Source organism: Sinocyclocheilus rhinocerous, unplaced genomic scaffold (assembly GCF_001515625.1).
Source record: "Sinocyclocheilus rhinocerous isolate Xijiao unplaced genomic scaffold, SAMN03320098_v1.1 scaffold447, whole genome shotgun sequence".
Taxonomy (NCBI): Eukaryota; Metazoa; Chordata; class Actinopteri; order Cypriniformes; family Cyprinidae; genus Sinocyclocheilus; species Sinocyclocheilus rhinocerous.
The window spans coordinates 693,821-709,498 of record NW_015648653.1 but is presented as its reverse complement, the minus strand read 5'-3'; the positions used below and the strand labels follow the sequence as shown (position 1 = coordinate 709,498).

General features: G+C 38.1%; 2 protein-coding genes across 4 annotated transcripts in view; one reads left to right on the top strand and one right to left on the bottom strand.

The window, feature by feature from the left end:
• LOC107710174 (ADP-ribosylation factor-binding protein GGA1-like) overlaps positions 1 to 11,699 on the top strand; it is a 51,107-nt gene extending 39,408 nt beyond the window's left edge. For 2 of the 3 annotated variants that reach the window (XM_016514919.1, XM_016514921.1), the window contains exons 12-18: positions 3,886 to 3,956; positions 5,864 to 6,045; positions 6,275 to 6,492; positions 9,383 to 9,552; positions 9,632 to 9,742; positions 10,135 to 10,161; positions 10,382 to 11,699. In XM_016514919.1, the coding sequence (XP_016370405.1) occupies positions 3,886 to 3,956; positions 5,864 to 6,045; positions 6,275 to 6,492; positions 9,383 to 9,552; positions 9,632 to 9,742; positions 10,135 to 10,161; positions 10,382 to 10,492 (890 nt within the window). In that variant the 3' untranslated portion in view covers positions 10,493 to 11,699. The remainder of the gene's footprint in view (positions 1 to 3,885; positions 3,957 to 5,863; positions 6,046 to 6,274; positions 6,493 to 9,382; positions 9,553 to 9,631; positions 9,743 to 10,134; positions 10,162 to 10,381) is intronic. The other variant, XM_016514922.1, reaches the window with a different exon arrangement.
• A 223-nt stretch (positions 11,700 to 11,922) lies between these two features.
• Positions 11,923 to 15,678, bottom strand: part of LOC107710154 (probable ATP-dependent RNA helicase DDX17) — a 17,901-nt gene continuing 14,145 nt past the window's right edge. Inside the window, exons 9-10 of the mRNA XM_016514883.1 lie at positions 13,366 to 13,599; positions 11,923 to 13,191 (exon numbers count right to left, since the gene is read on the bottom strand). Of these exons, the coding sequence (XP_016370369.1) occupies positions 12,659 to 13,191; positions 13,366 to 13,599 (767 nt within the window). The 3' untranslated portion in view covers positions 11,923 to 12,658. The remainder of the gene's footprint in view (positions 13,192 to 13,365; positions 13,600 to 15,678) is intronic.

Genomic DNA, 15,678 nt, shown 5'->3' with positions numbered 1-15,678 from the left:
AAAAACTAAGACTATATCAACATGCAATTTTGTTGACGAAAAAAGACGAGACTAAAATGTAGTTAAAAGAACAAAAACTTTACCAAAACTTTTTCATTTTTGTTGAAAAAAGTGGAGCCAAAACATTTCAGACTGCTGTACAAGACTCTATTATGCGAGCGTTCATGTTTGTTGTTGCCAGATATCAAACCTCAAATCCCCCAATCAGAGCTTTTCTGTTAAACGGATACGAACTCTGCCGGGTCTGCCCGGCTTTTTGCTTTATGCAATCTGGCAACCATTCACACACGCTCTCCTTTCGGAGGCGCCGTGATCTGAAAACACCGACATATAGTACTGTACAAGTAAGTTGGAGTTCAGCGATCTCCATTTGAGGTATTCTGCTTAAATGAAAGTCATTCAGCCTGTTTGTGTTCTGTCATGGATCTCGACTGTGTTGTTTGCGATAGTGGTTGTGGATTGTAACATTACTTACGCAACCTCTGTGCAGCAATAAGTCTTTTTGACGTTGTTTTAAAAGAGAAACATTATTGGAATTACTATTGTTTGTTATACTATAATTTCTCTGTTATAATATTTGAGAGTAGGTTTTTGTTACACCAGTTTTCATAATGTAGACAGGGTGAGTGTATATCTGAAGTAGGGTTGCCAACTGTCCTGTATTAGCCGGGACGTCCCAAATATTGGGCCTAATTGATTTGTCCTGTACGTGACCTCCCTTGTCCCGTTTATTGACTGCTACACTGATCACGACACTTAAGAATGATTACCAACACCTGTCATCATCCAGTCACAGCCCCCTCACACGCATGACCAGTGTGCGTTAAGTAAATCACAAATCGTGAATATAACTGTTCGAGGAAGGCTTAAGACGATGCGGAATCCTCTGCCGGCTGGTCGCTCCCGCTTCACAGCGAGTGGGATTTGAGCTAATGCCAATTACCGTCACCCTCAGTGTTTTTTGTTTTCAGTAAATCTGTTTTGGCGAATGCAAACAACGTGATTATTTTTCATGACTCCAACATCCAGCCGTGTAAGAAAACATGTAGACTTATCTACCTGAGGGAAGACTTGATCAATAATGGAAGTCGTCTTTCACTATTGTAATGTTGTTAAATAGAGAAAAACATTTTACATTTAAGTAACTTCTAGCGTATTCTTAACCTTGGACCTTATTCTTGAAACACCAAAATGACAAAAGAGTGTGAAGCACCAAAAGCAGCCCATATTAAATCTAATATGTTCTCTTTAATTGAAATCTTTTTGTAAAGTTGGCAACGATAATCTGAAGTCTTTGGTGTTAATTTAGCCTCTAATTGATGTCCTGTTATAAATCTGTACACTAACATTAGATGAGGTAAAATAAACCATGCATACGAGTCGATATTCTATTGATTTGTGCTCATTGGTGAAAGAGCAACTTCTGATGAAATGTAAAAATAAATTTCTCAAATGACAACAATCATTGCAATTAAAATTGAGCAAAATATGTATTTTTTCATCATTATAACCATTATACAGTAAGACGAAAATGTGTCAGTTTCCTCTGACTAAAGCTAGACTAAAATTCTCAGACATTTATTTGACTAAATATGATAAAAACTAAAAATAACATTTGACACAGGACTAAGACCAAGACTAAATTAAAAATAGCTGACAAAATTAACACTAGCCTGGATACACTGGAAACAGTTTTATTTGTTTCATATACTTTTGTCTTTCCCAAACCACCTCCTCTCTCTTGCATAACCCCGTATATATATATATATATATAGGCCTAGTATATCAGTCTGGCGAGTAAACTAAAAAATTTACTAGCCAATGACGATTCAATTGCCAAGGTGTCCGTAGAGGGTTGGGAGCACATATTACAAGATCAGATATTTGTCAATGAGCTCAGGATCTGTCGAGCAGCAAATCCTCCACCATTGTCAGTCATCTTTCTCCAACCGTGATCAGTCATATCTGACTCCTGCAGCTTGTGTATGGATGCAGGGTTGTCAAGTCCTTGTTTTTTTCCATGGAATTGAGCTGCTTTTAAACTGTTGCCATGGGTTTATTTCCCCGTGGCCCGTGGGTTGAAGCTTTGAAATACTGCATAAATTACATTTGACTGAAATGCTTGTATTGAAACATTTAGCATTCAACGTATGATAAAACTGTGCTAGATGGTAAGTTAAGTTTTGTGAAGGAGGGCCATTGGTAGGAAGCCTTTGAGCCTTTGTTTTTTTTTTTCATCAGTGTACATAACAGTGAACTTCAAATGTATTTTAGGCATGGAAATTACATATTTTGAGTTTTGATATATTTGTTATATGGTCATTGTGCTGTTTTGGGCTGTTTTTGACTGGCATGGTTTAGTTTTGTCACGCAGACCTGGCAACTCTGGAGCAGAGCAGACGCTTTCAGTTTAGTGTAGAGTACGTTTCCCAGCTGAACTAAATTATTTAAATTTATATTTTTAAAAAACAACAGTAGTTACGGTGCCGCGGTAGGCAAGTAATGTAATCGGTGTACAACCAAACACTGTGTAAACACATGTTTATGTATCTCCACCATTCTTGTATGCACCAAATCTCGGGACTGCGGGTTGGTGGGACCCACGCTACATTTTTTTGACCGCCCAAAAAATATTGAAGTTTTGAGCAGCTGCATTCCTCTAGGTCAAAGATGAAAAATGAGATTTACAATAAAAAGTGATTTACAAAATAATTTTGAGTTAAGTTTATTTATTAATGACTAACGTCTGTGAATGTGCACATTTTTTATGTTAACAGGTTTATCATGTTATTACAACATTTAACCACTTTTTTATTAATTTAAAAATTTACAAATTCTTTCAAATTTAAATTTTGTACAAGAACTACAGCAAAAACCAGTTTGATGCAAGAAAATATATTTTTATCAATAATTGAGCAATTGTATATTATGACCAGTATTGACTTCAATGGATTTCAATAAATTCCTTTGAACACAACTGCTCAAAACGGTCTAAATTTATGAAACCTACACATTCAAAACATCATTATTACTCTGAAATTTTTTATATAAATGTTAAGTGGAAAGAGGTCTTTTATGATGCTATAGGCCAATGCCGGGGTGTGAATTTGATAGGTGATTGATATAAAATAAATAGTGCTTTAAAAAGTCCTTGAAAGTCCTTGAATCTGGTGTTCATGAAAGAGTGGGAACCCTGTGTATAGAAAACTACAATGTGCAGAATCAGACTTTGATGACTGCATTGCCACAGCACGTTCCTGCTGAAGATACACCAGAGTTTCCTGGTCTTCGCTTCTGAAATCCCTACGTCAACTTCATTGATTGTAATAGCAATAGTTTTTGTGAGTGTAAATCTCTGTGAGTTTGCGCTGAAATTTTTGCTTGCTTTTTTGTATATAGTCGATTCACAAATTAAATAAAACAAAATTCAGCTAGACTGAATCAATGAAACTAAACAACATAGAGGTATTAAGACGTGTTTTAATGCAGATACGCATCCTGTGTGAGCTGGCCCCTAGGGACAAAAATCATAATTTTAGATTATTTCCTTTGATATTGTAATTGTGATTAATAATGGAATTTACATTTAAAAAAAATTAGTGGGGACCAACTCCGTGCAATGTTCCAATTCAAACCATTAAATGTATTTTTTGTGTAGCATGTAATGATCAACAAATGCATTCAGACATCTGACAGTTGTCTGGATGGCACTGGCTGAGGGAGACTGTCTTAGGCCACTGGCCATTTATTATTTCAAAAGGAGTGGTTTGGTAAACTGTGTTTCAGGAGAAAGCTAACTCAGCAGAAACTTTTCAGACTCTTTAAGTGTTGTGACTGCATACATGTGTGACCTAACATTATCATGTTTGTTTGTAACTGTTTCAGGCTTGACTGAAGTCAATTCTAATCTGGCAACTTCTCAACCTGGAGATGACATGACATGGAATACTTTTCAGGTGAGCACGATAATAATCAGTTACATCTATTTGTGTTGTAATCATGTTTTAGGGACGTGCCAGGATGGTTGACTAGTTATCCACCAAGCAGCTAGTTGACTAATTTATCTAGATTAGATTTCTAATTTAATTAACAGTATTTATCGTAGTATGCAGGTTTTACAACATGTCAATAATCTCACGTCTGTTAACAGACTGTCTGGGCTGAATTTTTTTTCTTTACTTATATCCCAATTTCAAATAATATTTAATGCTAATTGGTGTTTTAATGCTTGCAACTTGTCATAAATGTGAATGCATAGTTTTTGCAGTTTTTTTAAATGTAAATTTGATGAATGTTCAAGTTTGAGTTATGATTTGACAGTCCTAGTACAAATACAAATGTAATCATTTTGTTTTGTTTTGTTTTTCTTGTGCCATGAGTTTTAAAATGGTGTGTCAAATTAAAAACAGGCTTTGTGCCATTCAGGATTTAATTAAAGAATGGTTTACTTTTGCTTTAGTTAAAAATAGGGATGAGCATTTTTTAATAATATTGTATTTTAAAAAAATAATATTCAGTTATTTATTTAAATTAAGTTAATTAATGAGAAAAGTTTTGAATTATTTGATTTAATAACTAAGATTTTGTCACCGTTTCTGTTAACAATAAGGCCAGCTGCAGAAAAAAGCCAGAAAAAAAGTACAATTCTTGTAGTATTTTTACTGTTCAAGTAATAATTGCAGATCAAACATTCAACTAGTCATGCAAACCCCTAGTTAAAAACTTAAAAATGCATCTTAAGAGAATGCATTTTTTAGGAGGTTGGGGATGGTAGGTTTTGAACAGTATACTGTATGTCAGTGTGAACACCCCATTCAACCCTCTACGCACACCTTAGCAATAGAATTGCCATTGGTTAGTAAATTTATTAGTTTACTCGCCAGACTGATATACTATATGAATGAATGCATATTTGTCATTTTAACTGAACTTAGGACTGGTGGTGGTGCTTAAGATATTGTTGGTCATTCAGTGTTTCTGTAAAAAAAAACAGGAAAAAAACTAACAATAATACTGATAAGATAATAATACTACTACGAATTCTACTACTAATAGCAATATAAAACGCACTAAGGAATAATGAGATGCTGGGTTCATGAATATGAATCACGTTGTGTGCATTCGCTCGAACTGATTTGCTGAAATCAAAACAGGGACGATAATAGGCGAGCGCCAGCCAATGAGAATGCCGTTTGCGCATTAGTTCTGTCCACTACCGGAGAAACCGACAGTATCTTATGGTTGTTCTTAAAAGCTGAAGAATTCCAATGAACAGGAAAATAAAAAAAATACAAGAAAATACAAGAATGCAAATTATATAGTTTACATGTAACGCATCAATTCTGCATGGTATGTAAGACTCTCTCGCTCTCTCTTTCTTTGCGTGTGTGTGAGAAACGGTGCTCTCAGCATAGCGACGGCGAGTCGTGCGCCTTCACACTTGAGTTTACAGTACGTCAAATACAGCTACGCTGCACATCCTTTAGATGAATTGAAAAATAGCACAGATTGCTTGACAGAGAGTGAAATTGGCCTATCTGTGCTATACTTATACTTAGCCTCCAACTCAGAGTAAAGAGTAAAATCTAAGAATTTATTAGGCAAAGGCTAATGTTAGACATCATTTAGTCGCCCAGAGTGAAGATTTAGTCGCATATGTAAGTGATTAACTCACATTGTAGAGGGTTGCTAGAAAAAAGTGTGGTGAACATGATGTGAAATACATGTCTTTCTTAAGACTGACTAGTCGACAACCCACCGACTATTATGAAAATGTGTAGATTTTCACATCCCTAGTCTGTTAATGGCTTGCGTAAATGTCATATGGAGCCCTGCTTACCATAACACATTACGGGTTTGTTAGTCATCAGAGTCTGTGGATGCAGCTGTTATGTCGGCCCCTGCAGTGCTGTTGCCAGAGGCGAGTGCTACCAAGACACTTGTTACTGTGCCTGTGACATCCACTAATTCCCTAGATGAGTTAGACCTGTTGGGTAAGACCCTGCTGCAGCAGTCTCTACCCCCAGAAAGTCTTCAAGTCAAATGGTAAATGTATACTTATTTGCATTTTTTTTAAATTAATTTAGCGAAGCATATCAAATATAATTTTTCTTAAGGCCTTTGGAATGTATAATTGGAAAATGGTTGCTTGTTAATGTTTGCATGCAAATGTTTATTGTGAAAATAAATGCAAAATTATGGAAAAGTGTGATTAATATTCATGCTTTAAAAATATATATGGTGCAACAGATATACATTGAAACTTCTTCAACAGGGACAAATTACAGTCTCAATCCAAGCCCACACTACGAGACCTTCAGATCAAGTCTGGAACCAACACTGCTACAACCCCCAGCCCTGTGTTGACCTTCTGCTCTGAGCCAGGCACTCTCCTGAATTCCCAGCTCCCAACAGGCATCACTCCAGCTTCTGCCCCTCAGGATGACATGTCATTGGTGAATGTGACTGTGCCCCTGGAGTCTATCAAACCTAGTAAGACTTTGAGCAAACTTTAAATTGGGCTGGTCACTCTTTTCCATGCAATTACAAAAAGTTTTTAAAAAGTCTTAAATGACTTAAATTTAATTTCAGAATATAAGGCTGTAGAAAATTTTAAATCTTATTAAAAAAATTATAGTTTGCAAATATCTCATTTAGGAACAGACAGACAGGATACAGTTCACAGTTAAAGTCGCAGAGAATGAGTCAGCTACGGAATCGTGTCACCACCAGTGCAGAGCTTGCTCAGGAATGGCAGCAGGTTGGTGTGAGAGCATCTGCACGCACAGTGAGGCCAAGACTTTTGGACAACGGCCATCAAAGAAGCCACTTCTCTCCAAGAAAAAATGTGAAGGACAGACTGAAATTCTGCAGGAAGTACATGGTATGGACAGCATAAGACTGGTGCAGTTATTTTCTCTGATGAAGCTCCCTTCCGACTGTTTGGGACATCTGGAAAATCGATTGTTCGGAGAAGAAAAGGTGAACGCTACCATGAGTCCTGTGTTGTGCCAACAGTGACGCGTCCTGAGACCATCCATGTGTGGGGTTGCTTCTCAGTCAAGGGAGTGGGCTCTCTCATAAATCTGCCCAAAAACACTGCCAGCTTGATCAACTCCAAGAACTATTAAGGCAAGAATGGATCGCCATCAGTCAGGATTTGGCCCAGAAGCTAGTATCCAGCATGCCAGAGCGAATTGAAGAGGTTATGAAGAACAAGGTTCAACACTAAATATTGATTCGTTATATTTTTTTGCAAATAAAAGCCTTTAAAACTTACGATATGCTTATCATTGTTTTTCAGTATACCATAGAAACATGTGGAAAAATAATCTACAAATACTGAAGCAGCAAAATTTGCAACTTCTTCCGACGATCCATGAGCAGTTTGGTGATGATCCGTGCATTTTCCAGCATGATGGAGCACCATGTCACAAAGCAAGAGTGATAAAGAAGTGGCTCGAAGATCATTACATTGAAATTTTGGATCCGTGGCCAGGCAACTCCCCGGATCTCAATCCCATAGAGAACCAGTGATCAGTCCTCAAAAGGCGAGTGGACAAGCAGAAGCCCACAAATTGTGATCAACTCTGAGACCTAATAAGGCAAGAATGGATCGCCATCAGTCAGGATTTGGCCCAGAAGCTAGTATCCAGCATGCCAGAGCGAATTGAAGAGGTTATGAAGAACAAGGTTCAACACTAAATATTGATTCGTTATATTTTTTTGCAAATAAAAGCCTTTAAAACTTACGATATGCTTATCATTGTTTTTCAGTATACCATAGAAACATGTGGAAAAATAATCTACAAATACTGAAGCAGCAAAATTTGCAAAACACAATTTATGTCACTGCCAAAACTTTTGGCCATGACTGTAGTGTAGCGACAGCCATTTCCTCTGCTACTTGAAGTGTAATGTCATTTATTTTAATGTGTTTTTCTCTAGGTAAAGCCTGCTTTAATTAATTTCTAAACTTAAAAATACAGATGAACACATTTTCCAAATCAGTTTTGTAAAGCAACCTTGTAAATAGAAACAATGACTGAGCCACATGATCACTTTTACCTATAATGTGTCTATTCTAGCTCTTTATGGTCTGTTCATTAGAGAAGTAGCGGTGAATCATTGTGTTGTTCACTCAATCTGGTTGCAGCAGTTATCAGCTTAAAATAGAGTAATATTATCAACCATAGACCCCCCAATCTGAGGGTTGTCCCCCCCCTAAAAACATGATTAAAAACCACGCTGTGCATTGTAAAAAACAATGTTTTAAAACAACACAAACGCAAAAATGCGTTTTTTAAGTTTAGAAACATTTTGAGTCTCCCCCTTCCTTGCCTCACAGTGCTTTGGTCCAAATGCCAGCTTTCCTCTTTTACATCACCTACACACACACAAGTCCGGTGAGAGAGAACAAAGTCAATAGTTGTGGAACTCCAGCAAGTAAGGCTGTCAGGCTATTTTATTCACTTAAACATCGGATTGTGATTATTTTCTCTTTAATACAGATGATGCCAATGTATTTTCGATGAGTCTGCTATGTTAGCAATAATAACGTTACCTGCTTGAGGGAAAGGGTTGCCAGGTTTTCATAACAAAACCCGCCCAATTGCTACTGAAAACTAGCCCAAACTATCTGCGTTTCGAGGGGGTCCCCAAGTAAAAAATCACATTCCGGGGTCTAAAATACACGTTATTGGGGTAGCTTCAACCCGCGGACATGAAAAACAACCCGTGGCAACAGTGATAAAGTTGCCCAATTCCACAGTAAAACCGCGGACTTGGCAACACTGTGACGGACAGTAATGTCTACAACGGACACGAGCGCTGTCACGGCGCGACCACAACAGCTGGAAGTTGTCTAATTTGGCACGGTCTCCCTACTGCACTAATAGTAAGCCATTCTTCTGCGTACATATCCTTACAAGTACAGTTTTAGCTGTATTATATGTGTCCCCTTAAAAAAATTTATCTTGAGAAATTTTATGTTTATTGTCCCCCCCAACTGTTAGACGAAATTTACGCCCGTTATCAACAGAGTTTACATTTCAGTCTGTTCCTCAGAAAGCCATCATATTACTTTTGAAGACTTGGAACATGGCAAACAATCATATGGACCTCTTTTATTGTGCCTTTATGTTCTTTTTGACGCCTGAAGGCCTCAGTCTGCATGGGGACTAATTGTATGAAAAAGAGTGACTAGTACGGTTTTTAAAGATGTGTTCCATGGAAGAAAGAAAATTAAATGGTTTGGATTTACAGGAGTGAATAAATGTTTAGTTGTCTATACTCTGAAAATTGTGGTGACATTGTGAATGCTGTTTTTGTTGTTTTAATGTAAGGATGTGTTGACCCAGTTGTTGTTTCCTATCTGTAACAGGTAGCTTGTTACCAGTGACAATCTTTGATAAACACAGCCTTCGAGTTCTGTTCCATTTTGCAAGAGACTCTCCACCAGCACGGCCAGATGTTTTAGTGGTGATAATCTCCATGTTGTCATCTGCCCCTGTGCCCATCACAAATGTACGATTCCAGGCGGCTGTTCCTAAGGTAGCTCTATTTATCATCCATCTCTAGTCAATCTCTCTAGAATTCTGTGTTGAAGCTGTATGCTTGTATGTATGTGCAGACTATGAGAGTAAAGCTGCAGCCACCATCGGGATCAGATTTACCTGCCTTCAATCCTTTATTGCCCCCTGCCGCCATTACACAGGTCCTGCTTTTAGCCAACCCTCACAAGGTAAATAAACAGATGTATTCGGAGAATATTATGTAGTAGTTGGGCTGCAGTGGTACATATATATTGGATGCAGATATAGGGCTTTCAGTACGGTACTTAAAATGACAGAGTGCACCAAATGGAGAAAAAAAAAACATTTTGGAACAAGAACTAAACTGCGCTTATTTATAAGGTACTGTATGAAAAATCACTGCCGAAGTCACTTTATGTTATCAAATTAATTACTATTCAGTTTCTATGTAGACACACTCACAATTTGTCTGGAAAAAACCCCACCGTAAAATAAAAAATTATATCTGAAACCTGACATTTGGCAGTGAAAGGAAGACTTATAACTGTGCCATTGTTTTTACATGAATAATAATTTCAAGACAGATTATTTTTCTCTCTAGTTACCAAACTGTGACTCCAATATTGAGGTATGTACTGAAACATGAAATTAATTTTGTGTACTGTTGCAGCCCTATGCAAAAAATGTGGATATCATTTGTCAGGAAAGCTTGCTAACTGTGAGGGTTATGGTTTGTGACTTATGTCATACACGTGTGGCTGTCTATGTTGCTGATTTGCAAATATTATCTGATTACATTGCATTTCTTCAAGTTCATAATTTCATACAAGTTTTCTTTCTTTTTGAAGGAGAAGGTGCGGTTGAGATACAAACTGACATTTGATTTAGGACAAGAATCACACGATGAGAGCGGAGATGTAGAGCAGTTCCCTCCACCAGAGTCCTGGGGAAACCTTTAAAAGAACAGACTGGTTTCCTGCTAGTGGCCCCTCTGCTTCCTTATGGCAGTTCATATCCAGACTATGTCAATGACTCTGCCTTTGGTCCATATCCTTCTGTCCTCTCCTTAATGTCTGAATGAGGCCTTTAAATGAACTCGTTATTTTTAATTCCAGTTGTTCTTTCTTTTTTTCAGCTTTGTTTTGTTTTCTGGTATGTCAGGCCTTTTGTATGAAGCTTTAAATGTTTGAAAGTTAAAGAGTTTTGTGGTCATTTTGGACATTATTTCCATGTGTGAATTGGGATAATGGGAGTCTGTCAGATGTAATGGCATATAGCAGGTTAATTTTCTGCACTAATTGTTTCATTTTCATTGTTGATTAATAAGTTTTGTTCACTTGCACACATTCTTGATCTTTTTTTTGTGTGTGTGTTTGATTGTATTGTCAGGCTGCATGTGGTTTTAATGGCAACTAAAAAATCAATTTCTTTGCAAGAAATACTTTAAATTCAAATGCTCTATATATTACAAATCACATAGCCCCTTGTCATTCAATGTAATTTTTTCATCTTAATTTACGATTGCCCTAAAATAGCCCCATGTGCACTGTACTGCTCTTGAACTTCATGCTGATGTCTTGTTTTTATTTACCGTACGTGCCTAATCAGATTATTTTTTTTCATGCTTATGTGAATATAGACATTTTGTGTTTATGCTTTTTTTAAATTGGCTGTGTAACAGAAGCGTTTGCCCTTTTTTTTGGTTGAGATTGTCTTTTGTTTTTGTGAATCCCTGATGGTTCCACATCTAATCTGGGCTCTCTCAATGCAGTAGTTTAATGAATAATTTCACCCTTACCATCCCCATAAGAGATAATTGAAGAATTGTGTACTCAAGATAACACAGGTAATTTAAATAACGGTACTTCGGTTATATTTAAGTGGAATCAGGATGCTGCTGCATAGGAATTCTCTGTAGACAGGAATTGAAATCACTGTGTTCCCAAATTAAACAATTCTAGTTTGTGTCACTCTTTACATTTAAAGGTCTGTGATGAAGTCCGTTCCATTCCATATCATTAATGTCTATCCAGCCTGATGAAGTGTAAATAATATTGGTATTGCTATTATGTACATTTGCCAAAAACTAATACAGAGACTAAACATACAGAGAAGTGAATGTAGTGCAAATATGTATTTAAGGGAAATAAAGTTATTCTTTTTCTCTGGGGTTTAAAATGCGGTTTTTTTTTTTTATGAGGACCCATAAATCCCACGATAGGCTGTGGTGGAGGAGGGAACTGCTGTGCCATGAGTGGTTGCGGACCTGGCACAGGCTGAGGAGTTGGTGGAGGTGCTCCAAACAGGCCTTGGGTTCAGCCTGATCTTATCCTCCTGCACCCCCACTTTTTTTTTTTGAGGTAATAGTCAAGCATCAATGACAGCAATCTGAATTGATCTCTTTTATTAAAATCTGTAAAACAAAGTGATTATACAAAAAGAATTTATATTTATTTCCAGGTTCCTTCCAATCAGAGAGGTGGTCTTGTGAACAAATATGATTCCACTGAGTCGGTTCAGGATCCCCAATAGTAGCTGTCTGTAATGCCTGATCATAGGCATACATAGTAATGCATACAATGGTTTAATTAAACGTTTGCATTGAGTATAGGTTAAGGTATACTGTAGCATACTAAGTGCCTAGTGGTATGCTAAGGTAAGATGCAGAGACGTTCGCTTTCAAACTGGAAATTACCTACCAAAAAAAAAATCTCCATCTGTGAATTATTCTGCAAGTCTAAAACTGATGATACTGGAGGGTGCAAATCTTATTAAAATCTCAATAAGTACTGACAAACTAATCAAAAGATGAACTCTTTTACCTGGGAAGATGCACAAAAAAAAGTCAAGATATTTAACGATTGTTCCTAACTGGTTTTGCTTTAGGGACCAGATTTGAGAACCACAGAACTATAAAGCATTGTATTGGATCAGGAGCCCTTCACTCAAGACCCTGGACCACTTGCTTGATTTAATGCAAAGCCATCCTTTTCTACCACAACACAACAGAAAATAAAGAGCACACCATGTATTACACCGCTATATTCAAAACTTCAGACTGGAAACGGCAGGTTACTATTACAACAAGAAAGAAAAAACTGAAAAGACAGCAAAGCCCCTGGATGCTACTTTCTAGGAGGGGGAGGAATGGGTGGTGGTGGTGAGGCAAATGGGTATGGGCCAGGACCCATGAACCCCATGATAGGCTGTGGTGGAGGAGGGAACTGCTGTGCCATGAGTGGTTGCAGACCTGGCCCAGGCTGAGGAGTTGGTGGAGGTGCTCCAAACAGACCTTGGGGAGGTCCAGCCTGATCTTGCCCTCCTGCACCCCCACCTGGATGTGAGCCTCCCCCTCTGGAGCCATACTGCCCCCCTCCTCCGCCCCCACAGCTCTGGAATTGGTCACCTCCTCCACTGTTGTAGGGGGGTCCCGAGTTGTAGTTGTTTCGTCCATCCCTGCTGCGGTCTCTGTAAGAAGAAGAGGACATACGGTCGTCACGGCTGCTCCCACCTGACCTTCCATCACGGCTCAAGTTGTTGCTGCGGCTGCCCTTGTTACTTCCGGTTACAGAGCGCATGTGGCGATCACATTCATCCTGGTACATCAGGTTGGGGTTATTTGAGGTTGAGTTGTTGCCACGATAACGCATCCTTCCACCTACGGAAGTAGCCAGTGAGAGTCCAGGGATTAGGCTAGTGATAAGAAATTTAGAAAGAAACTTACCTCCAAAAGGTGTCCGACTAGCCTGGAAATTAAGTTTTTCACTCAAAGGACATAATACAAATTGAAATTTGAATGCATGCCCAACTACAGCTCATTTAAAATGCTCACCTCCCCCTCCCCCACGGCATGTGTCCACCAGCTGCAGTAGTTTGGGGTTGATGGCCTGTCTAGCCTCCTCAAGAACCCGGACCAGATCACGAGCCTGCCGAAGGTTCCCAGGTGTGAAGAAGGTATAGGCTGTACCTTTGTTGGTGCTGCGGGCTGTGCGCCCAATGCGATGAACATAATCCTCAGAAGAGTTTGGATAGTCATAGTTGATGACAAATTTAACATCCTCCACATCTTCATGGGGCCAAGGTCAAGAAATTATGGAGGAAGAAAATAATTTAAATTAGAAAGTGAGGTAGGCTGAAGGAAAGGACCATTGCTTAGTTCACTGCGACAGCAACAGTGGCATTATTCAGCCATCTGGGTTTGGGATCTCATCTCTTAGGGAGCTCTGAATAGGCTTTCAATTCTAAAGTTATCCAATGACATGAATACACTTGAAAATGTTTGAAAGAGTATTTTTGTATGCCATCATCAGCAGTCAGAAATATCCAAGTCTTAAATGTATAATAGTGATGCACCAAAATGATTTTTTTTACTAAAACACGAAACCTATTGCACACAAGTCAGTTTTATCAACTTTTTAATGATATAATTATGTTTCTACTCCAATTTGTTGTTGAAATAAACATTTAAACTGACTAATAAAAACTTTTCATGACAAACCTTTTCAAACAGATTGAATAAGGAAGACAACAGTGTATATATTTAGCAATATATACTTTAGCAATATATAATATATACTGCCCCCCCCCCCCTTTTTCTAACGAGCAATGGACATTGAATGGCTTTCCTGAGGTAAATGTAAGTTACTTTCCTTGTTTGAAACACTCAATGAGTGATTACATAAGACATGATACATTTCAGTGAGTTGTACTGTTTCTGTTAACACCTGATGGTCAACTTTATTCTGTTATACAACTAGCAGTAAACAACGAGATGGCTGGTTCACGGACACTGTACTGCTACTTGAACTGAGATTGCTACAGCAATCTGTCACACCACACCAAAGAGAGTCAATATGACATTTCTTGTCTGAATTTCATTATAAAATTGACCAAATCTGAAAGCTCAGTCTTTGTTTCATATTAAAAGTAACAAAGCACAAAGCTGTGCTTTGCTTTGCCAGAGTTTTTAGATTTCTTGGATGTAGCCATTTGATAATAAAGGCTTTTTAATTCACAAGAGTGCCATGGTCATTCTGAAGTATTCTTTGATTGACTGTTACAAACCCTAGACCAGAGAGCACCTTGACCTTACAGCACCAGAACCCCGAGACGCACTCTCTACTATTGGACTTTGCTTAAAGCACAAAGCTTATTGTGAACATTGGATAATAGGCACACTACAAATAATGTTTTGTTAATGCGTTAAATGAAAACATCATAGACTAAGAGATCTTAGTTCATCAAAATGAAGATTGATTAAAAACTAAATAAATCAATATTGTCAACCTAGCATCCACACAGCTCACGTGTACATGTTGTAGCTTATCTATGTTGTGCACATAGTAGACACTGACAGTCAAAATGTGCCATCAAAGAAGCGCTAATTAAATGTCACCGTTTTGGTCAATGATTTCGGGCCCCCCAAAATATTTTTGTTTGCTAAAATATTGGTGCATCACTATAATATTAATCATTCAGAAAAAGGTCTGTCTTAAAGTCAACTTAAAGAGTCTCACTAGCCGATTTTTCAGTCAATTTCTGATTTCTGAGAAACGCTCTTTGATGGAGCATTAAGTCCTTGCTGTGACTTGAAGTCAGCTTTAGTCTAGTTTGAAATTATCATTCAGGTGGTGAAGAGGGATGTTTGTGGACATAGCAGTGAGCTTCTGAAGAACTGACAAGCCACAGTCCTGCTCGGATCTGATCCAAACTTTTTCCTCAACAGCCGCAGCTGTTTACTTCTGCTGCTTAGTAAAGACTGCACAGGAGAACCACTCCCCTCACTATTTTTGTTGTTGTTTGTTTCTGCAAATGTATTGCAAAGGTTCCAAAGAATGCAAGATTCATTTTCTACATTTATCATCCCAGTTGTCAGGAAAGTGATCCCTGACACATCTTGACAAACCATACGATTTAGGACTGTGGTTATCAGCAGCAAACTGTATAGAAGTTCACATTAGGGATGCTTCGATCAGGATTTTTGCAGCCGATACTGAGTACCGATTTCTTGTCATGGTGATCGACCGATACCGATACCGATGCTTCAAGCTTTATATAGACGGTTTCATCGGGCACACGCATCTGGCCCGAAATTCACTTCCAGTCTGTGTTTGTTTATCAGTCTGGCTATGGCACCGGCTACAAA